General features: G+C 35.3%; 1 protein-coding gene across 8 annotated transcripts in view; it reads right to left on the bottom strand.

Annotated features, from left to right (window-relative positions):
* DLG1 (discs large MAGUK scaffold protein 1) overlaps positions 1-20,438 on the bottom strand; it is a gene marked incomplete at its 5' end in the record, with an annotated part of 253,529 nt that overhangs the window by 90,021 nt on the left and 143,070 nt on the right. For all 8 annotated transcript variants that reach the window (XM_080829395.1, XM_080829394.1, XM_080829396.1 and 5 more), the window contains 5 exons: positions 1,609-1,753; positions 7,795-7,931; positions 9,509-9,678; positions 11,833-11,957; positions 14,856-14,906. In XM_080829395.1, coding sequence (XP_080685521.1) covers positions 1,609-1,753; positions 7,795-7,931; positions 9,509-9,678; positions 11,833-11,957; positions 14,856-14,906 — 628 coding nt within the window. The remainder of the gene's footprint in view (positions 1-1,608; positions 1,754-7,794; positions 7,932-9,508; positions 9,679-11,832; positions 11,958-14,855; positions 14,907-20,438) is intronic.

The following is a 20,438-nucleotide window of genomic DNA, read 5'->3' as shown; positions in this document are numbered from 1 at the left end:
GACAGGGAGAAAGGAACCACAAGCAGAGGGAGCGGAAGAGGGAGAGAAGCAGGCTTCCTACTGAGCAAGGTAGTTCCTTCATTTCTATATGTCATATTAATATATATAAAAATGGGTAATTCAGTTAAAAAATAACAGCTTTTTTTTTTTCTTCAGTTCAACATATAAGCAGCAGCTTGGCTGTCTGTATATTTGGACATAATCAGGACACCAACTCTCAGTTCACAAAACAAGTGTTACAAATATACACTGTTGTTTGAACAGATAAGGCAGCATAATAAGGAAATAAGACTGATATTTACACTGGTGCATAAAATAGCTTTTTAGTGAATTTTATATGTCTAATCAAATAACAATACATAAAGCCGTTATATAAAGTTCATGTGTAAGACCAACTATATGTGAGAATTTTAAACAAGTAGCAAACCTCTGTTCTTACACAAATAAGTATTAAAAAAAAGATATCATCCCTTCTCCATTAAAGAAACTAAATATGATTTTTAAAAGTTCAGTTATACTTGAGCAATTAATAAATCAATGGCAGATAATGAAGATGCATCACTGGAAGACAGTATATTTGTTTAAAAATAAATTTATGTCTAACTTGTGACTAATGACAGTAATGAACTTTGACAGTTTTAAAACTGGAACCTTGCCATTTATAAAACCACAAATACCTCTAGAGTTCTACAATTTAAATGAGGAACACTTGGAAAAGCAGACTACAGAGAGTACATTTAAGATCTCTGGTACACATGGGTGCAACTCAATGCACCAAAGAAATAAAACTTCCATTTTCAACAAACACAAAATACATTCTTTAAATCTCATCCCAGTCTGTACATTAAAAAAGAAACTGGAAATCAAACAGGAAACTTAAAATTACATTACTATTTTTCACAACAGTTCATTTCTAGGCAACACAATTGTACTGTATACAAATACAGTTAGGTAATATACTAGGAGCTTGTACAAAAATAGTATCTGTGCTCACATAACAGAACATAGAAAAGCCCAAGTTTCAGAAATATTTTATATTAGTATTTTTTTTAAGCCAGAAGGATTTTTTTTAATTAATTAATTTATTTATTTTTAAAATATTTTATTTATTTATTTGACAGAGAGAGTGAGATCACAAGTAGGCAGAGAGGCAGGCGGGGGGGGGGGGGAAGCAGGCTCCCCGCTGAGCAGAGAGCCCAATGCGGGACTCGATCCCAGGACCCTGGGATCATGACCTGAGCCGAAAGCAGAGGCTTTAACCCACTGAGCCACCCAGGTGCCCCAATATTAGTATTTCTTGAAGTGTAGTCCATGAACTAGCAGCACCAGACACTCAAAATTACCAAGGTTTTAAAAGAATTGCTTGTTAAAGTAAATTTCTGTACTACATCCCAAAACTATTAGACAAAACAAGAATGTGCATTACTTGCAAATACCTTTGGTGACTGTTATCTACATAAAACTTTGAAAAAGGACACACCCCTTCTTACTATCAAGATTCTGATTTAAATTTGATTTTTAAAAACTATTAAGTTAAAATGCTTAATATAGTTTCTTTAAAATATTTAAAAATAGGGAAATAAGACAGGTTTAAGCAAACAGACTTACGGTTGGTGATATCAGGTGGTACATAGCCATCATTCATATACATACTTGTGGGTTTTGCCACTTTCAAATAAACAAAATCAGATGTGTTCTTTAAGGCAGTTACTGCTTCTTCATGAGTAACTTCCTCTAAACACACACTATTCACCTAAAAGAAAATCCCAAAAGACATTTGTTTTAGGACATTTTCACTAGCTTCTTGCTTTTTCGTTATAAACAATTATACCAAAATACGGGAAAAGCAGGAGTGATTTAAGGAATATAAAGATATATAGAAAGAAAATACCCATTTTTGTTGTCTATCACATCAGGAAGTTGTTTATGTGTATTAATGGAATAGCCAATCTTTTCTTAAGATTTTATTTATTTGATAGAGAGAGACACAGTAAGAGAAAGAACACAAGCAGGGGGAGTAGGAGAGGGAGAAGCAGGCTTCCTTCTGGGCAGGGAGCCCGACATGGGGCTCGATCCCAGGACCCTGGGATCATGATCTGAGCCAAAGGCAGGACTGAGCTACCCAGGCACTCCTGGAATAGCCAGTCTTAATTCCAATCCCTATTCCTCACGACCTCCAAGCCTAATTCTTCTTCTGTTCTTAGGTATTTATGAATATATGTAAGGTATATTTAGATTTGTTTTTTAAGAAAATGAGACTATATTAAAGTTTTTATTCTGCAACTGGATTTTTAATATAAGTTATCTAAGAGATCTTTCCATGTTGGGGCACATAGAATTAAAAAACTGTTGCACAATACACCATTGTGTGATTATACCATAATTTATTAAGCCATTGCAATATTAACAGATATTTAAACTGTTCTAAATAAATGACTTTAGTCAACTTATACTCACTACCATAGAATATGAGCATGTCATACCCATCTACTCAGGCCTTTTGCCAACACTGGACAGAATCAATTTATAAAAAAGCATGCTTCAATTTGTACATTATTAAGTTTTTATTTCCACTGTTTAATAGTCGAGTTTTTCAGTTATTTATTAGCCATTCATTTATCTCCTATTATAGAAACAGAATCGATCTTTAGGTAGTGATATATATCCTACAACCTTGCTAAACTTACTATTCTATCAGTAGGTTCCTTAGGATTTTCTATATGCAAGTAAAACTGTATTTGTAGATGTAATCTATCAATTTTTACCTTTTCTTTCCCAATCTGCATATCTTTTTATTTTCCTGTCTACACTCTTCAGTACAGTCTGAAAAAAGTGGTAGTGGTGGCTTTCTAGACATTTGTCCATTTCATATAAATTATCTAATATGTTGGCCTATAATTATTCATAAATAAAAGAATTTCCTTATGTCCCCTCTTTTATTTCTACTTTTAGAAATTTGAGCCTCCCTTTTTTTCTTGATGAGTCTAGCTAAGGTTTGTCAATTTTGTTCACCTTTCCAAAGAACCAAGTTTTGGTTTATCTTTGCTCTCATTTTCCTATTCCTTGTTTCATTAACTTCTGCTCTAAATCTTTATTATTTTCCTCCTTCCACTAGCTTTAGCTTAACTTTGCTCCTATTTTTGGTAATTTTTTTTTCTTTGGCAGAGAAATAAAACATCAGGGGCATCTGGGTGGCTCAGTGGGTTAAGCCTCTGCCTTCAGCTCAGGTCATGATCTCAGGGTCCTGGGATGGAGCCCCACATTGGGCTCTCTGCTCAGTGGGAAGTCTACTTCCCCCTCTATCTCTGCCTGCCCCTCTGCCTACTTGTGATCCCTCTCTTTCTGTCAAATAATAAAAAAAAAAATCTTAAAAAAAAAGAAATAAAACATCATAAATGTTTCTAATGTTTTAAAATTACAATGTACTAAACAAATACTCATTTTAGTATATTTTTCATTTCCCTAATTTGTACCTGTATAATTGACAGAGAGTTTTTTTTTTTTTTGAAGATTTTATTTATTTATTTATTTGACAGACAGAGATTACAAGTAGGCGGGGGTGGGGGGGTGGGGGGGGTGGGGAGGTGAGGACAGGCTCCCTGCTGAGTTGAGAGCCTGATTGAGGGCTTGATCCCAGGACTCTGGGATCATGACCTGAGCCGAAGGCAGAGGCTTTAATCCACTGAGCCACCGAGGAGAGTTTTTAACATTCCAAAAAAATTTTTTAAAGGTCACAGAACAATCATTAGCTTTCACCACCAATTACTAATACTGCTTTGCAGGGTTTCAGCTACATGGTCATTTTTATGGTCCCAAACTACCATGTACAGTGAAGGTCTACCTGCATTTTGAAATATAAAGTAAACTGTTCCTCTGGTGGCCTGCAGTGAGCCATGCATCTTAGTATTCACACCCATGTAAAATCCCTTCCTACAGTGAACCTTGCTTGGCTATGTAACTAGCTTTAGCCAGTGAGACATTAGTAAGTATGACACAAAGAGAGGACTGATAAATGCCATACACAGGAGCCTGTCTTTTTGGTATATCCCTCTTGTAACCTGGTCACCATCCTGTGAGAAACCTAATGTAGCCATGGGGGGAGACCACTGGCTAACAGCTCCAGCTGCACTCAGCCCACCCAACTTGTCTGCCATAAATGAGTGAACTTGTAAGTTGATTTCTGGTCCTAGCTCAGCCACCAGGTGACAGGATACAGAACAGAGAAAGACTGTTCTGGCTGAACCCCACCTAAATTACAAAAGTGTAAATAATTACTATTGTTGTTTTAGCCACTAATTTTTGTGTTTTCTTAAGCAGCTTTAGATAACAGATAAAACAGCTGACAAGATTTGCTATGGGATTCAATAAGGAGTATGAAGGAGAATGATCCTGAAGTTTTAGACCTGGGCAAACAGAAAGATAAAGTTCCCACTTCATGAGATGTGAAGACTGTGCAAGGAACAGGACTTGAGGGTGGTGGGTGGGGCGTAGGACGAAACTCAGAAGTTCATTTTTAGACATATTAAATCTGATAGGACTCTTGAGACATATGAAAGGAGACTAGATGAAATCTTCTAGGGTTTGTCAACTGTTCTGCCAAGAACCACTGTTAAAAAATTTTATATTACCAAATACCCTCAGATGCCAAAAATAGTGGGATATTGCAAATTTTGAAAGGAAAAAGAAATGTTGAAAGTAGAGTTTTGAGGGAGGATTTTCAACTTCATACATTTTGAAGGACCATGCATAGGCTGGATAATGTGTCTAGCCTGGGCCTCTTCAAGGTTAGAAGTGAGATTGAATGCTATCAATTAACTAGGACCCCGAAAGGCAATTCCTTAAAAGCGAATGAAAAATTATTGTATGTCCAGCAAAAGGTTAAAATTGGGAGTATTTACCTGTCAAGCAAACTGAATTGAAAGGAGAATGTAAAAGATTTGTTACTCTGAGATTTTCCAAAAGAAGACCTTCACATATGTATATTTGCAACCAGAATTTGTACTATTTGTGTAGCATGGATGGGACTGGAGGAGATTATGCTGAGTGAAATAAGTCAAACAGAGAGAGTCAATTATCATATGGTTTCACTTACTTGTGGAACATAAGGAATAACACGGAGGACATTGGGTGAAGAAGAGGAGAAGTGAGTTGGGGGAAATCAGAGAGGGGGACAAAGCATGAGAGACTGTGGACTCTGAGAAATAAACTGAGGGCTCGGGGGGGTGGGGGGAGTTGGGAGAGCCTGGTGGTGGGTATTAACGAGGGTACGTATTGCATGGAGCACTGGGTGTGATGCATAAACAATGAATCTTGGAACCCTGAAAAATAAAATTAAAAAAAAAATTTTTTTATACATACACACAAAATATATGTGTATGTATAAAAATAAAACTGAAGTCAGAAAACAATACAATACTTAATGCCTACCATGTGCAATGAGACAGTAAGTTATTTGACCACCTATCAAAAAGAAGAAAAAATGTACAAGGACCAAGTTCTGTATCACTTCAATGTTTAGAGGTTAGGGAGAAGATGCACCAAAAGGAAGAATGAGAAGGAAAGACTAGTGAGATAAGAGGAATACCAAGAAAGAAGGTATAACTGTTAAGCAAAATGGAAAAAGTATCTGAAGAAGGAGGAAATCATGTCGAATGCCTGATGTGTCAATTAAAATGAGAACTAAGAATTAGATAATTTCAGTGGAATTATGACAACCAAAGCCTTACTAAATGGTCAATCAGCATACATTGTTGGCTTCCCAAGCACTAAAACTGATTCTGGAAAAACCATAAAAGGAAAACATGGTATCTAAGAAATTAAGAAGTACAAATGAAAAACTCAGTGGAGAAAGAAGGCTGTTTTCAACTGGGGGTGTGTGTGTGTGTGTACGCGCGCGCGTGTGTGTGTGTATAGAAAAGCAGTTCAAAGTCAGTTCTTTCCTCTTCCCCATTATTAACTCATAAACAATCAGTCTATCTCCTTGCTGCAACAATAGGCAGTACTGGATAGTATGTACAACAAAGAAATCATTTATATATTGCTGACAGGAGTGTACATTTTTATAACTGGTTTGGAAAACAGTATGTTTTTGCTATAATGTTACTAAGAGGATATTCCATGACCACTGCTTAGGATAAATAGTTAAGTGAAATTCTGGTATATACATGTTCACGAGAATACAAAGCAGCTCTCCCTAGCAGAATTATTCATACTACCAGGAAAAAAAGAAAGAGAAAAAAAAAAGGGAAATAACCCAACTCCCCACTATATCAGACCTAGTTTATGTGCCTTTTCAGATTTGCTTGAGCCTACCTGCCTACTAGGCTTTGGCTGTGGGCTTACTGGAGAGACCTGGCTACTGCTTCTCTCACCTTGTCTCCTCCAGTATCAGCTCTTTCAATCTAGGGTTGAAGGCCCTAGGTAGGTTAAGGGCTGTGTTTGGGTATGGCTGATATGTTGTTCTGTAGAGTGAGAGCTGTTAATATGTCAAAAGCCTGTGTCTGATCTGTCTAGATCACTGAGGCTCTGGTTCTTTCCACCACTTCCTGAGTTCAGAGGAAGTACTATGCTATGGAGTATGGAGCTGGCTTCCCTAGCATTTGCCCAGAGGAGCTGAGTAACAGCCCAGAAATTTGGGACAGTTAGCCAAATCGGACAGACTCCACCAAAGAAGAGACAGGGAGATAAATCCTTTCTTTTCTCTGGATGGCTGGATCTAAAGATTATTTAAGTGTCATATCACCTGCCTGGAAGACTGTCCTATACGACAGGCAATTATAGCAACATTTTCTTATGAAATTATGGCTAGCTCAGAAACATAATAGATTATATTGACTTTCCCTTATTGTCTGCCTCACTTTTCATTTTTACTCACTCTAAGCTTCTAAGATTATACCTCCTCACAAAACCTTAGCATGGTAGCTTTTCTTCAGGCATTTTTCCAGGGAACATAGACTAGGACAGTTATTGAAGAAGACTGGACAAATAAACTGCCATATAGTTCCAGAACAGAATATTAGGTAGAGGTAAAATGAATATTTTAGCTCCAGGCAACAATATGGATAAATCTCTTTTACTCAGATGAGTAAAAGAAAGTATTAAAAGACTACATTTAGCACAATAGCCTTTAAAAAAATTTCCCAATAAATTAACATTACACAGAATATTCAGGCATATGTATGTGATTAAACAATTTTTTTTAAAGATTTTATTTATTTATTTAACAGACAGAGATCACAAGTAGGCAGAGGCAGGCAGAGTGAGAAGTGGGGAAGCAGGCTCCCTGCTGAGCAGAGAGCCTGATGCGGGGCTCGATCCCAGGACCCTGAGATCATGACCGGAGCTGAAGGCAGAGGCTCAACCCACTGAGCCACCTGGGCGCCCCTGATTAAACAATTTTTTAAAAAGCAAATGAATAAAACACAAATTCTTGATATTTTAGTTTTGGGTTGGGTAAAGACTTTAGCAGTTTTCATTATGCTATAATTAAGTTAAAAAAAGGGAGGGAAGAAAGTCACACATGAAAGATGACACTGTTTCAACAACTCTGTGCATCCAACTCCCTAACCCTTCAACAAGAAAGAAGAGAGAAAAAAAAAAAAGGAAGCCAGTGGGGGGGGGGGAAGGCTAATCAGATAATACCAAGAGTCATTTTTTCAGGTTTTGATTAAACCAAGATTAGTATTCACTCATTTAAATATTAGACATTTTAGTTTGTTAACCAAAAAAAAAAAAGAGAGAGAGAGAGAGAAGACATCAAAATGATTTTTAAAATAACAAATTTCTTATACTCACTGCTAAAAGTTTATCTCCAATCTGAAGTTTACCATCTTTATGTGCTGCACCTCCTTCAATTATTTTGGTTACATAGATGCTATTATCCCCAGGGATATGTTGATTTCCAACACCTCCAGCAATGCTGAACCCAAGACCTGTTTGGAAAACGCTAGTTTTGAAATTTCATCATTTAACATGAATTTAAGTCCAAAGAAATGGTTAAAAACTAGAAATTGTCTTATCACATTCATGTTTTTTTTTTTTTTTAAACACAAAAGAATCTATTTGCCTTTTTTTTAAAGGGAGCTTGAACTCACAACCCTGAGATCAAGATCTGAGCTGAGATCAAGAGTTGGATGCTCAAGTGACTGAGCCACCCAGGTGCCCCTATTTCCCTACTTTTTACGTTTTATGTATTTGCTTTGTAGTCAGTAGATGATCATTTATATATATATGCGTGTGGGTGTGCAGGAGTGTGTGTGTGTGTGTGTGTATATGCATATATATATATATGCATATATATATATATATGTATTCCTATAGTTATAAATAAGTTCCTTCCCCCTCCCCCACCAGGTTACTTCTTAAAGTCTTTTTGTAAGTGCATTTATTTGTTTCAAAGAGGCATTACAAAATTATGTTTCACTTTTCTTGCCATAATGTTTGTGCTTCTAACACTTTTAATACCTTCACAAGATTAAAACAATTGAGAAAAATAATAAAATTTTTGGTGGTGGGCAGAACAGCCTTCAGAAATGTGGATAATTTTGTTCTTTTCCCAATAGTCTATGAATTATTATTATTATTTTTTTAAGATTTGTTTATTTTAGAGAGAAAGATCGTAGGGGGATGGGGTGGGGGAGGTGGGGAGGGGCAGAGGGAGAGTGAAAGAGTGTTTTATTAAGTAGACTTTGCCCTGAGCCCAGAGCCCAGAGCCCAGCACAGGCAGCATCTCAAAACACTGAGATCAAGACCTAAGCTGAAACAAAGAGTTGGATGCTTAACTAACTATACCACCAATGAGCCTCTCTATGATCATAATTTTTAAATGAAGAATTTCTGTAATTCTTAAGTCCCATAGCTTCAAAACCAGATAAATCTGTAGCTCTCTATTCTTTTTCTCATTTGCTGGAATACTACTTCTTCCATGAAGCTATAAATTAGAATCGGTATTTCCATTTATCCTTAATCCCATCAATGTTTTCAAAATTCAAAAATCAAATATTAACTGTCCTCACTGCAGATATAACTACTAATGACACACTCATAAATATTTTCATCTTTTAACTTAGCCTGTGTATCTGTATTTAAAGGTACTTCGTAGACTGATGATTACAATAGCCACACTATACAAGACTTACAAGTGTTTAAGTAAACTCTACTTAAGACAAAAATCAGCAGAATAGGAATTCTGAAACTTCACACACGTTCTGTAGATTACCAGTACTGTGAATCTTAGAATGTGTATAACAAGTCGATAGTTACATTTATCTCAGTAATTTCATAATAATCTTAGTTTCATTATTACATACATTTAAGACCTTTTTTTTTTAAGTTTTTATTCATTTGAGAGAGAGAGAGAGAGAACATGAGTGGGGTGAATGGCAGAGGGAGGAGCAGACTCCCTGCAAAACAAGGAGCCCCATGTGGGGCTCAATCCCAGACTGGGGATCATGACCTGAGCTGAAGGAAGACACTTAACTGACTGAGCCACCCAGGTGCCCCCACATACCTTTAGGACCTTTAATGAGCTTTATTTCCATTATTTTTTCTGATACCGGTTTCCGTCTTTTTACATACAAGCGTACGATAGACCCGGCTTCTTTCAATGCTTCAACTGCTTTGCTATGTGTCACATCACGAACATCTACTTCATTTACTCGCAATATACAGTCATTGACCCTGAGAAAAAACCCAAAATATTAAAAATAAAAATTAAATATTAAAATATCTAATTTTCACTTTGATAATTTCTTGTCATTTTCATTTTTAAGGTAAAGAGACTTATTTACTAGAGAAAATACATATGAAGAAACTTTATGTAAAATTCCACTGTATCAAATACTCATATAAATAAATACAAATATTTTCCGAGGGCTAGCAAAATAAACAGTGCAAATAACAAATTATCACACAAAAATATTAAATAATAATGACAACTATAATTTGTATGGTTCTTGTATGCTTATTATGTGTAAGCATTAAGATAAGTTATGCTTTATTTATTCAGCATGTTAGTATTTATTTAGCAATAACCACATGCCAGGTACTTCTTTCTTTAGTGTTTTAACCCTTATAACAACCTGTAGGGTAGTTATATACTTATTATTCTTATTTCACAAATGGAGAAATTGAGGCACAAAGAGTTTAAATAATTTTTCTTAAGGTCACCCAGATAATGACTGACAGAGCTGTGATTCAAAGAAAAGAAAACAGAAGTGCAGACAAAATAATTAGTTAAAGGTCACGGAGACAGTGGTGGCAAAACTGAGATAATCACTAATACATTCAAAAGTAATTTTTTGACTTGCTTTTTCAAACTAGATAGATCTAAAAAAATAAAGTTATTTCTTGAAATGTATATGAAGCTGAAGATTACATCATTTAATTAAAAGGTTTCTCATGTAAATAATGTATTCTAATTTGACAAAGGAATATATTTATTTTTTAAGATTTTATTTATTTATTTGACAGACAGAGATCACAAGTAGGCAGAGAGGCAGGCTTCCAGCTGAGCAGAGAGCCCAATGCAGGGCTTGATCCCAGGACACTGGGATCATGACCTGAGCCGAAGACAGAGGCTTTAACCCACTGAGCCACCCAGTCGCCCCAGAATATACTTTTTTAAAGTTTGATTTGTTCTAGTCCTAGCTATCCCCCCAGTTCTGGTCTCAGTTTAAATTACATAGCATTCCATCAGGGGGAAAAAAAATCATTTGTAATTGGGCAGGGAAAGAGAACAAAAGACAATTAAAATACTGAAACTGTTCCTGATAAGCTTCTCTGTAAATAACCTTTTTTTTTGGTAATTAACTTTCTTAAGAGGAAAGAAACTCTGTATGCGAAGACAGTGATATATTAGAATATTAAAGGTATGTTCTTCACTGAAACAAATGGAACACATTAATTTTCACATAAGGACAAATAAAAGGCCAATAACAGAATCGGGAAGTAAATGTCTGCATTTACAGGAATGGTCAAATTATTAATTTTATATCCAACTGATTTCATTAATCTTTCACCTGTCATATCCAGTGAGAAGGCAAGAAACTGAAGAGCTACAGAAGGCACCAACAGCCTTATAAACAGATGTTATTTTTAACAGACCATATAAAAATCCTTAGTCTTAAAACTTGTGACTGTATATACCAACAAACAAGGGCATAGTACAAAGTATGCTAAAGCTATCTTCTACAATGGAACATGGAATTCAAACAAGAGACCAGTATTACTTTCATTCATTCAATTAAGAAAATGTTTTACTTTTTTAAAGTTTGCATAATCTTTACTTTTTGTGGTACAGGATACAAATTCAGATATGTATCATCTCTTGTATCCTAAGTTTATATACATGTTTCCTACCCAGGAAACAAATGGAAAGCATTTTGTGAATACATTTATAAATACAAATACAAAAAATAAAAATTTTTTGATTTCTATAAATTTCCTCACTTTTTAAAAAAGATTTTATTTATTTATTTGACAGAGAGAGACAGCGAGAGAGCGAACACAAGCAGGGGGAGCTGGAAAGGGAGGGCTTGGCCCATGACCTGAACACTTTACAACTGAGTCACCCAGGCGCCTCAAATTTGCTCACATTTAAAACCATCAATCAAATTTATTTTTCAACATGTTATAATATCTGAGATAAAACTAAACTCCTAAATGAAAAGAGGGAAACAACGCTTAGTACACAATTATCTCATTCGTTATTTGAACATCTACCTTATGTTGGTTATTATGATTGTGTTTATTTGTATTGATTCCTTGTTCAATCTGCCTAAAGAAAAATACAAAAATTATATTCAGCATCACAACATAAAATGCAAAATGTACCGTAATCTTCCATCTTGGGCAGCTGCTCCCCCTGTAATAATTTTGGTAATGAAAATACTTGAGTCATCTCCAATGTGTGGGTTGTCCGTACCTCCTGCAATGCTGAAACCAAGCCCTGAATTTCCCTGTGGAAAAAGAAAAAAAAAATTGAGATTGAGTAAGAATTACCCTTATTGAGAAGTTCCTGTCATTTTAGAGCCTAGAAACTGTACTAACATGGGGAACATATACATAAAGGTGTCTATGTAGGAGACATGAAGATTCTAAATTAAGAAAGATAAGGAAAGCTCTTTTTTCTCTATGAAGAATTCAAAAGCATTACTTCTGAGTAGGAACTAAATACTTCTGAAGCATAGTCTATTATGGTTATTTCTTTCAAAGTATATGCAATTTGCCCTTAGATCAGTCACCCCTCTGCAGAGGTGTCACTGATAGGTCTCTTTTAGAATGTATCCCACTCATGTTTGGTAAGGCAAACGACTCTTAAAAAAAAATAAGTAAAGTGATTTTCCCACTACAATTATTTCTGAGTAGGTAAAATTAACATTATTTCAACTTTTTAAAAATGGGGTAGGGGATGGTGCTTTTCTTTTACTAACCTTGCCATCAGCTGACTTTAAAATGACCAAGTTATATCTGTTAAGTCGTTATCTTTGACATGTTTTTCCCCCATCCCTGACATCTTTAACCAAGACAGCTGAATAGCAAAAGGCATTTTTTTTTTTTAATTTATTTGACAGAGATCACAAGTAGGCAGAGAGGCAGGCAGAGAGAGAGGAGGAAGCAGGCCCCCTGCTGAGCAGAGAGCCTGATGCGGGGCTCGATCCCAGGACACCAGGATCATGACCTGAGCCGAAGGCAGAGGCTTTAACCCACTGAGCCACCCAGGTGCCCCGCAAAAGGCATTTTTAATACTGAAAGTCCAACCTGAGAAGTCAATTGGTGAGTTTTCTTGATAACAAAGTCAATTTTGCCAAAGCAGTGCTAGTTTTTACTTGTTTTACATACTGTATTTCTAAGCAAAATTTTCTTTGAAGAAAAGTTTCTACTGCTTTGAAAAAGTCTTTAAAGATAAATGTTCTAAGCAATGGTATTAAAAAATTGTTTATTTTTGCAAAAATCTTCTAACTCTGGCTTTCAGGCAACTCAAATAAGCAGATACATCTGAACTGATTACTTAACTGTTAATTAAATAGCTTAAATATTCCCTCTACTGTGATGTATCCTAAAATTCTATTTTAATCATTTTTTTGTCTAAACTCTTTTACTAGGGTAAAACTAGAGTTACTAGAATACGAGTAATAGTATCAAAGGTTGTGTGATGTTACCAAGTCATTCAGGTACTCATGTTCTTTTTCTTTGCTTTTTTAAAAAATTGAGATATAATTTACATATGACATTATATAAATTTAAGGTGTACAATGTGTTGATTTGACATATTTACATATTGCAATATGATTGTAACCACTGCTTTAGCTAACATCTCTATCATTTCACATAACTGTCATTTCTTTCTGTGGTGAGAACATTTAAGATCTAGTCTGTTAGCAATTTTTAAGCATATAACATAGTCTTATTGATTATAATCACTATGCTGTGCATTAGATCTCTAGAAATTAATTCATCTAAGTTTGTAGTCTTTAACATCTCTCCAATTCCTGGTACTCAAGTTTTTTAATAAGTGAAAAAGCAATGTCCACTCCTAACTAAATAAATTTATAAGGCACTGGGAAAGAATGAAGATGAGTAAGATTAAAAAGTTAGAATTACATGTCAATTATATCTCAATAAAGCTGGAAAAAAACTAAATAAAAAATACCATATTAAAATACATGTACTATGTTATAGTAACCCAAATTTGGGTAGTGGGCAGTAAACATCTAGCATACATGTAAAAGACCCCCTCAGGTCTATTTTCACTCAAAGTCCACTCTGGCTTCACATAGAAACAAGCCTAATTATCTAAGATTTCAGTCTTTTTTTTTATTTAAAGATTTTATTTATTATTTTGACAGAGAGAGACACAGCGAGAGAGGGAACAGAAGCAGGGGAGTGAGAGAGGGAGAAGCAGGTTTCCCACGGAGCGGGAGCCTGATGCAGGGCTTGATCCCAGGACCCTGGGATCATGACCTGAGCCGAAGGCAGACGCTTAACCAACTGAGCCACTCAGGCGCCCTGGATTTCAGTCCTAAACAGACATTCAGTTACTCAGAAAATTTTACTTCTGTGAAACACTTTATTTCTCAAAAATGCTTGTCAGGCAAGGTGGCTGAAATCAATCAACATTTGAATGCAAATATTCTTAAGAGGTAACTATTACAGGAAAATTTACACATCTAAATTGTACCCTTAAATTATTTTCTGACTGAGGGAATGCCTAAATTTTCAATAGGATCTTGTCCACTAGAACTGTGGTTATCATTATGCTAAAAAAGAAAACTGTTAACAATAAGCATATTACTAGCATACTAAATACTTTTAAATCAATAATGTTTTACATGAAAAATAAAAATAAAACTTAAAAACAGAAAAATCTGAGAAACAGACTAGAGGAACGTTTAAGAAGACATGAAAACTACGTGTAATGTAGTATTCTGGAAGGGATTCTGAAAGAGAAAAACATAAAAACTAAGGAAATCCAAATGAAGTATAGACTTTGGTTAATAACAATACTTAATATTGGTTCATTAGTTGAAACAAATGTATTCTAGTAAAGTAAGATGTTAACAACTGGCAAAACTAAGGCCAAGATAAGTGGAAACTTTTGGTATTACTTTTCCATAAATCTAGAACTCTTTTAAATAAGAAGTTTATTTAAAAAAAAGTTATTAAAGAAGAGCAACATGTTCTAAAAATACCATGGTTAGTTTTATAATATGTGTACTTATGAAAGAAACTAATATTACATAGTTATGTTTTTGAAAAATCTTTTCCCTTGAATTCTGTATGAAAGAGCAGTATATTTAAAGAAATCTTTAAGCAACAGATTTATGCATAAAATCTTAAGATAATTAAGTTTTTACCCTTTCAAGTGTGATTTCTTCATATTCGTAATCTGCATCAGTGCCATTAACCTGATGGAAAAAAGGAGCATAGAAATTTAGAATATAAAATTTGAAATGTCAAGACATAATTTTCGTAGGATTTATTAATGCAAACCTGTTAAATGTGGTAGTAATCAAATAATCTGACTTCATTTTAATAATTTTAGGTAAAATTTTCAAGGAATAGATGAGTGCAAATGTAATTAATGAGTTGACAATTCATGTATTATGACTTTAAAATACAGAAAGGGTACATACAGCTTTAATTTTTTAAAAAATTTATTCATCTGAGAGAGAGAGTGTGAATGAGCACATGTGCATGAGCACTGGGGAGGGTCAGAAGGAGAGGGAGAAGCAGACCGCCAGCACCCTGGCATTCCCCTGCTGAGCAGGGAGCTGAAATGAAGCTCCATCCCAGGACCTGGGGATCATGACCTGAGCCGAAGGCAGATGCTTAACCCACCGAGTCACCCAGGTGCCCCCATACAGCTTTTAATATTAAGGTACTTTAACTCTTTTCACTGCCTTGATCCACACATCTAATCAGGTGCCAATTCTTATTGATTTGAATACTTCAATTTTTCTGAAAACCATTATCTCTTCATTCTCATCTCTACTACCTTGATTCAAGTCTTTGTTAATCTCCTCTGGGTTATTGCCAATGTAATCTACCCAACACTCAGACTAGTATTCTCTGCTGCACAAATAACTCTAATGTGTTTTATACTGATGGATCTTTCTAGGGCCTGTGTCCAATAACACACTTACTGCTCCTAAACTTTCAGAAACACTCATACAAGGCTCTGTATGAACTGACCCCAATTTATCACTTAGCTTCATTCCTAATATACATAATTCACTTCTTCATGAGTGTTACATACCATCAAATTTGAATGATTTGCTCTTTACACATCTTGCAAATTTCCACCTCTGCATCTGTTACTTTACTGCTTCCTCTGTCACAAATTTCACTTAAATATTTCATGTCCAAATCTGACTCCCCATTCAAGTTCTTGCTCACATCTTATAGACCAAGCACTTTATCTTATTCTTTCCAATTTATTCCCTACTCCCTCCTGGAAGTAGTAATTTTCACAGTGAGGGCCACTGCTGAAAGGTAAATAATCCTTGGAATTGGATTAATTCAGGTTCATGTCATTGCTTTAAACATTTTTCATATGAGGTTGTGCAAAATACTTGATAAGTCAAACAGGGACTGTGATAAACCAAATTTCTCTAGATGCCTCCCATCTTCCATCCTAAATGTTCTTCAGCAACATGGCTAAACCATCCTATCATGAAGAGATGTCATCTATTTCTCCTTCCCTTGGATCTAGGCAGGTCCCAGATGAGCTTTGTTGAAAAGAATGTGGCACAAATGATGCTGTGTGGGTTCTTGAGGTAATGTGATGCCTTGTAATATCCGCTTTTGTCTTAGAAGGTACTCAATCAGTTACCCATCTGCCTTCGGCTCAGGTCATGAGATCCTGGGATCCAGCCCCACATCCAGCTCTCTGCTCAGTGCGGAGCCTGCTTCTCTCTCTCTCTGCAGCCCACCGTCACCCTGCCCCCCCCAATTATGCTCTCTTGCTCTCAAATAAATAAATAAAATCTTAAAAAAAAAAAAAAACTTAGCTATAATGTGAGGAATATCAAACAGCCCATGGAAGATTCAAATGAAGGAGAATTAAGGCCCTTGGCCAAAAGCCCCAGCTGCACTAACTAGCAACAATCATCAACTGCCAGTCACATGAATGAGACTATTTTGGATCTTCCAACCTTTTCCAGTGTCCCAGCCAATATGAAGCAGAAGAACCTTCCAGTTAACCCAAAAAATTGTGAGAATAATGAACTGTATTTTAAGCCAGTTTCAGGGTGGTCTGTTATACATCAATAGAATAATGAAACAACAGAATAATGATATCTATGTAAGCTACTTTGCTTTCTTCACCATACTATAAGAAAGCACCCCTACTTCAGGTCCAGTTCAGGGCCCAGGAGTTTTTTCTTGAGGGCTTCTGAAACCTATCTTTTCTACCTTTTGGGTTCTATGGCTCTAATGGATTCAAACCCAATTGCTACTTTCTTAACTCTTTCTTACCCAAATAGCTTTTTTTCTTGTTTTTGAAATTATGTTATGAATGCATACATACACACACACACACACACACACACACACTCTCTCTCTCTCTCTCTCTCTTCTTTTTTAATCTTTCATTCTGTAGGAGTGTGGACAATACTGACTCCATCTTTGGCACTCCATCTTGCTCATATGTTTTACTTGATGACTTCTGGGCACCCCAAGTACCATGCCCCTTGGAGATTAATATACATGTCTTAGAAATCCCCACCTCGGCCTGGATATGGGGAGGCTTCCTTTGGCCTCTCACAAATCTGTTAAGAGACAATATGATCTTTCCCCTCTCTGAAGAAGAGATGGTGCCACAAAATCCAATTAAAGGTTAGTGGTCAATTAGGCGCATGTGAACCCTTCGATCTCACTACAATGCTCTTCTGCAAGTCCCCTCACTCTACAAAATCTGTGAACCAAGGTCAGACTTCATGGAGAACAGCCATGCAGCTGCTGACAATTCGGATTGTCCACCCAAACCCACCCTTCTCTGTCAGTAAGTTATCCTGAACAGAACTGTGTAAACTGTATGGAGCGGCCTGCTTCATTTTCTCATCTTAAAGTGCCTTCTCAGTTTAGAGGATATTTTACTGTCCCTCCCCCACCTTCTAACAGATTTCTATGCATCTAGAATACAGGAGGTTTATACATATACATATCCTACCAACTTGACTGAAGTCCTTTTTTTATGAGAAAAATAAAACTCTTATCTGCAGCTATACCACTTTTCTTATTCTAAAGGTTATCTGTATCACCTTTATTTTTCCTTGCTCAGACTTGCTAAAAGTGTCAGTCCTTATCAAAGTAGTTTTAATACTAATTAATCTATCACATTCTGTGCTATTACTTTCTGCTTTTATTTTTATCAATTCTTTATTCTTTCCTCAGACATTTTTTTTAAAACTTCTTGAGGTGAACACCCAATTCATTTATGCTGATTACTCTTCTCTTTTTAAAAACATCCATTAAAATTAATAAATTTTTCTCAGCACATGGCTTTGGCCAAATCTCAAAACTGCTACACTAGGCTCTATTTTTGTTCATTTGTTTATTTCCAAATACTCTGAAATTTTATTCTGGAAAACATTCCAATGTAAGTGTGTTTATATGGCCCTTTTGGTGTTTATAAGTAAAATTTCTGTACTGTGACCTTATGATTTCTGTTTTAAGAAATTTGAGATTTTCACCATTAAGTCTTCTCAAAAGGTAAATATGCTTAGTGCTTAATTTAATGCTAAGTCATTGAGAGCTGGTGAGGATTCCAGGTAACACTGAGTGATCTTAAAAAGGTGAAAAGTGAGAAGAACAGAGGGACTCTGAATGACTTTAGTATTAAATCCTCCGTAACTTAAAACTGTCTGATAATTTCATATGTAAAAACAATTTGATAACAATTTTAAACATACTCAAACTGGGCTTCAAAATGCTAAGAGTACATTACCAAAACTACAAATTGCTCTGTAGGTAGCACTTCATTAACAGTAAAAGTGAAAAAAACAATGGTGCTGTACTATTTTTACCAGCAGTATGTTTTCCAGTAAAACTACAAAATGGTTGGTTTGCTTAGTTTTCTTTTTATATCTTTACAAAATGTGGCTTCCAATAGGAATGAAATGCTTGACTAATATATTATTTGTATTATTATATAAGGTTTATTACTCTCAATTAGCAGGATGGGGGAGGTATAACATGGGAATAAAACCAGAGGAGACTGATCTTTAGGCAAAATGAATATATTATTGATGAAATAATTTTTTCTTCTTTAAAATTATGAGAGTAGATCTAGAATACTTCCTGAGAACTGTCATTGCTAGTATTTTCCGGGTTTTGAATTTAGGCCTATCAACAAAATAGGATTGTGTAGGGGATCAAAGCTGGAGCAGAAACTAGAGGTCGACTGGGGCCTGACTGTGAAAGGTCTTGAATGCTGTAGTAAACAATGAGAAATATTCTTGAAAGTTTCTGAGCATCAAATAGGTTTAAAAGATTTTCCAGAAAAGGAGCTATGGTAGTATGGAACAGATGAAGAACAACTGGAGAAAAGTACACTGGTGAGTTATGGCAGTAGTCTGGATAAAAGGCACAAATTACAAAGACATTTAAGAATAGGCGGTAAATTCTTACACATTAAAAAAAATCCTAACATTTATGGAGAAAAAAACCCCATAAAGCTATAACTAAGAGCAACTAATCTAAAAGAAACTTGACCAGGAAAGAAAATCAGATCATATAACATATGTCTAGGTTAAGTTGTATTCCATTGATCTATCCAGTTAATTAAAACTGCTGTTTTAATCAGTGATGTTTTATGTTTTATTATTTGCTAGGGAAATCTCTCACAATTACTTTTATTTTAAATTTTACTTGATTACTCTTGAGTTTTTACTTTTTTATAAATCAACACTGTTCAACTGAAGTTTCTGTGATGATAAAATGTTCTATCATCTACCTTGTCCAATACAGGAGTTACTACCCACATATGGTGACTGAAGTGGTTAGTACAAGAGAGAAACTAAATTCTAAAACTCTTCCTCTTTCTTTTTCTTATCCCTTCCCCCCCTCTTCCCCACCCCTTTCCCTGTACCCCACCCAACTCACCTGCTCTCTTTTGGGGGGTTATAACTGGTCCTAGACCAAATTCATCTGGGGAAAATGATGATCTCTACATTTTCTTCCTGCTCAGCAATAAGATCTGTTCTCTGCTTACTTAGGTATTCTTTGAAGCCATCAGCAAAGTTTTATAGTTTTCTTACTATAAACTCTATAATTTCCTGCTAAGCTGTTAGGTATTTCATATTTTTGTCGATAGATTTAATGGACTTATTTACAGTTAGTTGCTGCTAGTATACTGGAAGAGCACTTATTAATTTTTAACCTGTAAATTTTTTTTCTCTTTAATACAATTTGTTTTAATTATGGGTACATACATGCCATTAAGAGGCAGAGGAAAATTTGTAACACAGATGTCCTCAGTCCCTTATAGGCCCAAAGATTTTCATTTTTTCATCAGCCTATACCAATATATCCGAACAGGACCGACAAATCCTATTACATAATCAGTATAAGACTTCTCCAAAGGAAGATTTTAAAATAAGCCCAGTTTACTAATTACTTATTGTTTAGGTTCAATTCAGTAATTAACTCCTTTCTAACTGTAGATTAATATATTGGAAGTAAAGATTTTATCAACAGTCATGTGACTCATAGTTCCTATTAATGCGTAATTTCAGGCAATTAAAAACATCAAAGTCTATACCATCACAAGGTAAGAACCGAAAAATAAAAATGTATTTGGGAAGAAGAAGATGTTCTTCCTACTGAAAAATTAACATAACTAAATACAAAAGTCTTAACCTCAAAGAATTTACTTATAAGATTTTATTAAACAATGAACAGCAATGTTTTAGATTGATTTAAAAATATTGGCAGTT

Source organism: Martes martes (assembly GCF_963455335.1).
Source record: "Martes martes genome assembly, chromosome: 1".
Taxonomy (NCBI): domain Eukaryota; kingdom Metazoa; phylum Chordata; class Mammalia; order Carnivora; family Mustelidae; genus Martes; species Martes martes.
Note: the sequence above shows the minus strand (reverse complement) of the source record. Positions and strands in the feature narration are given on the sequence as shown.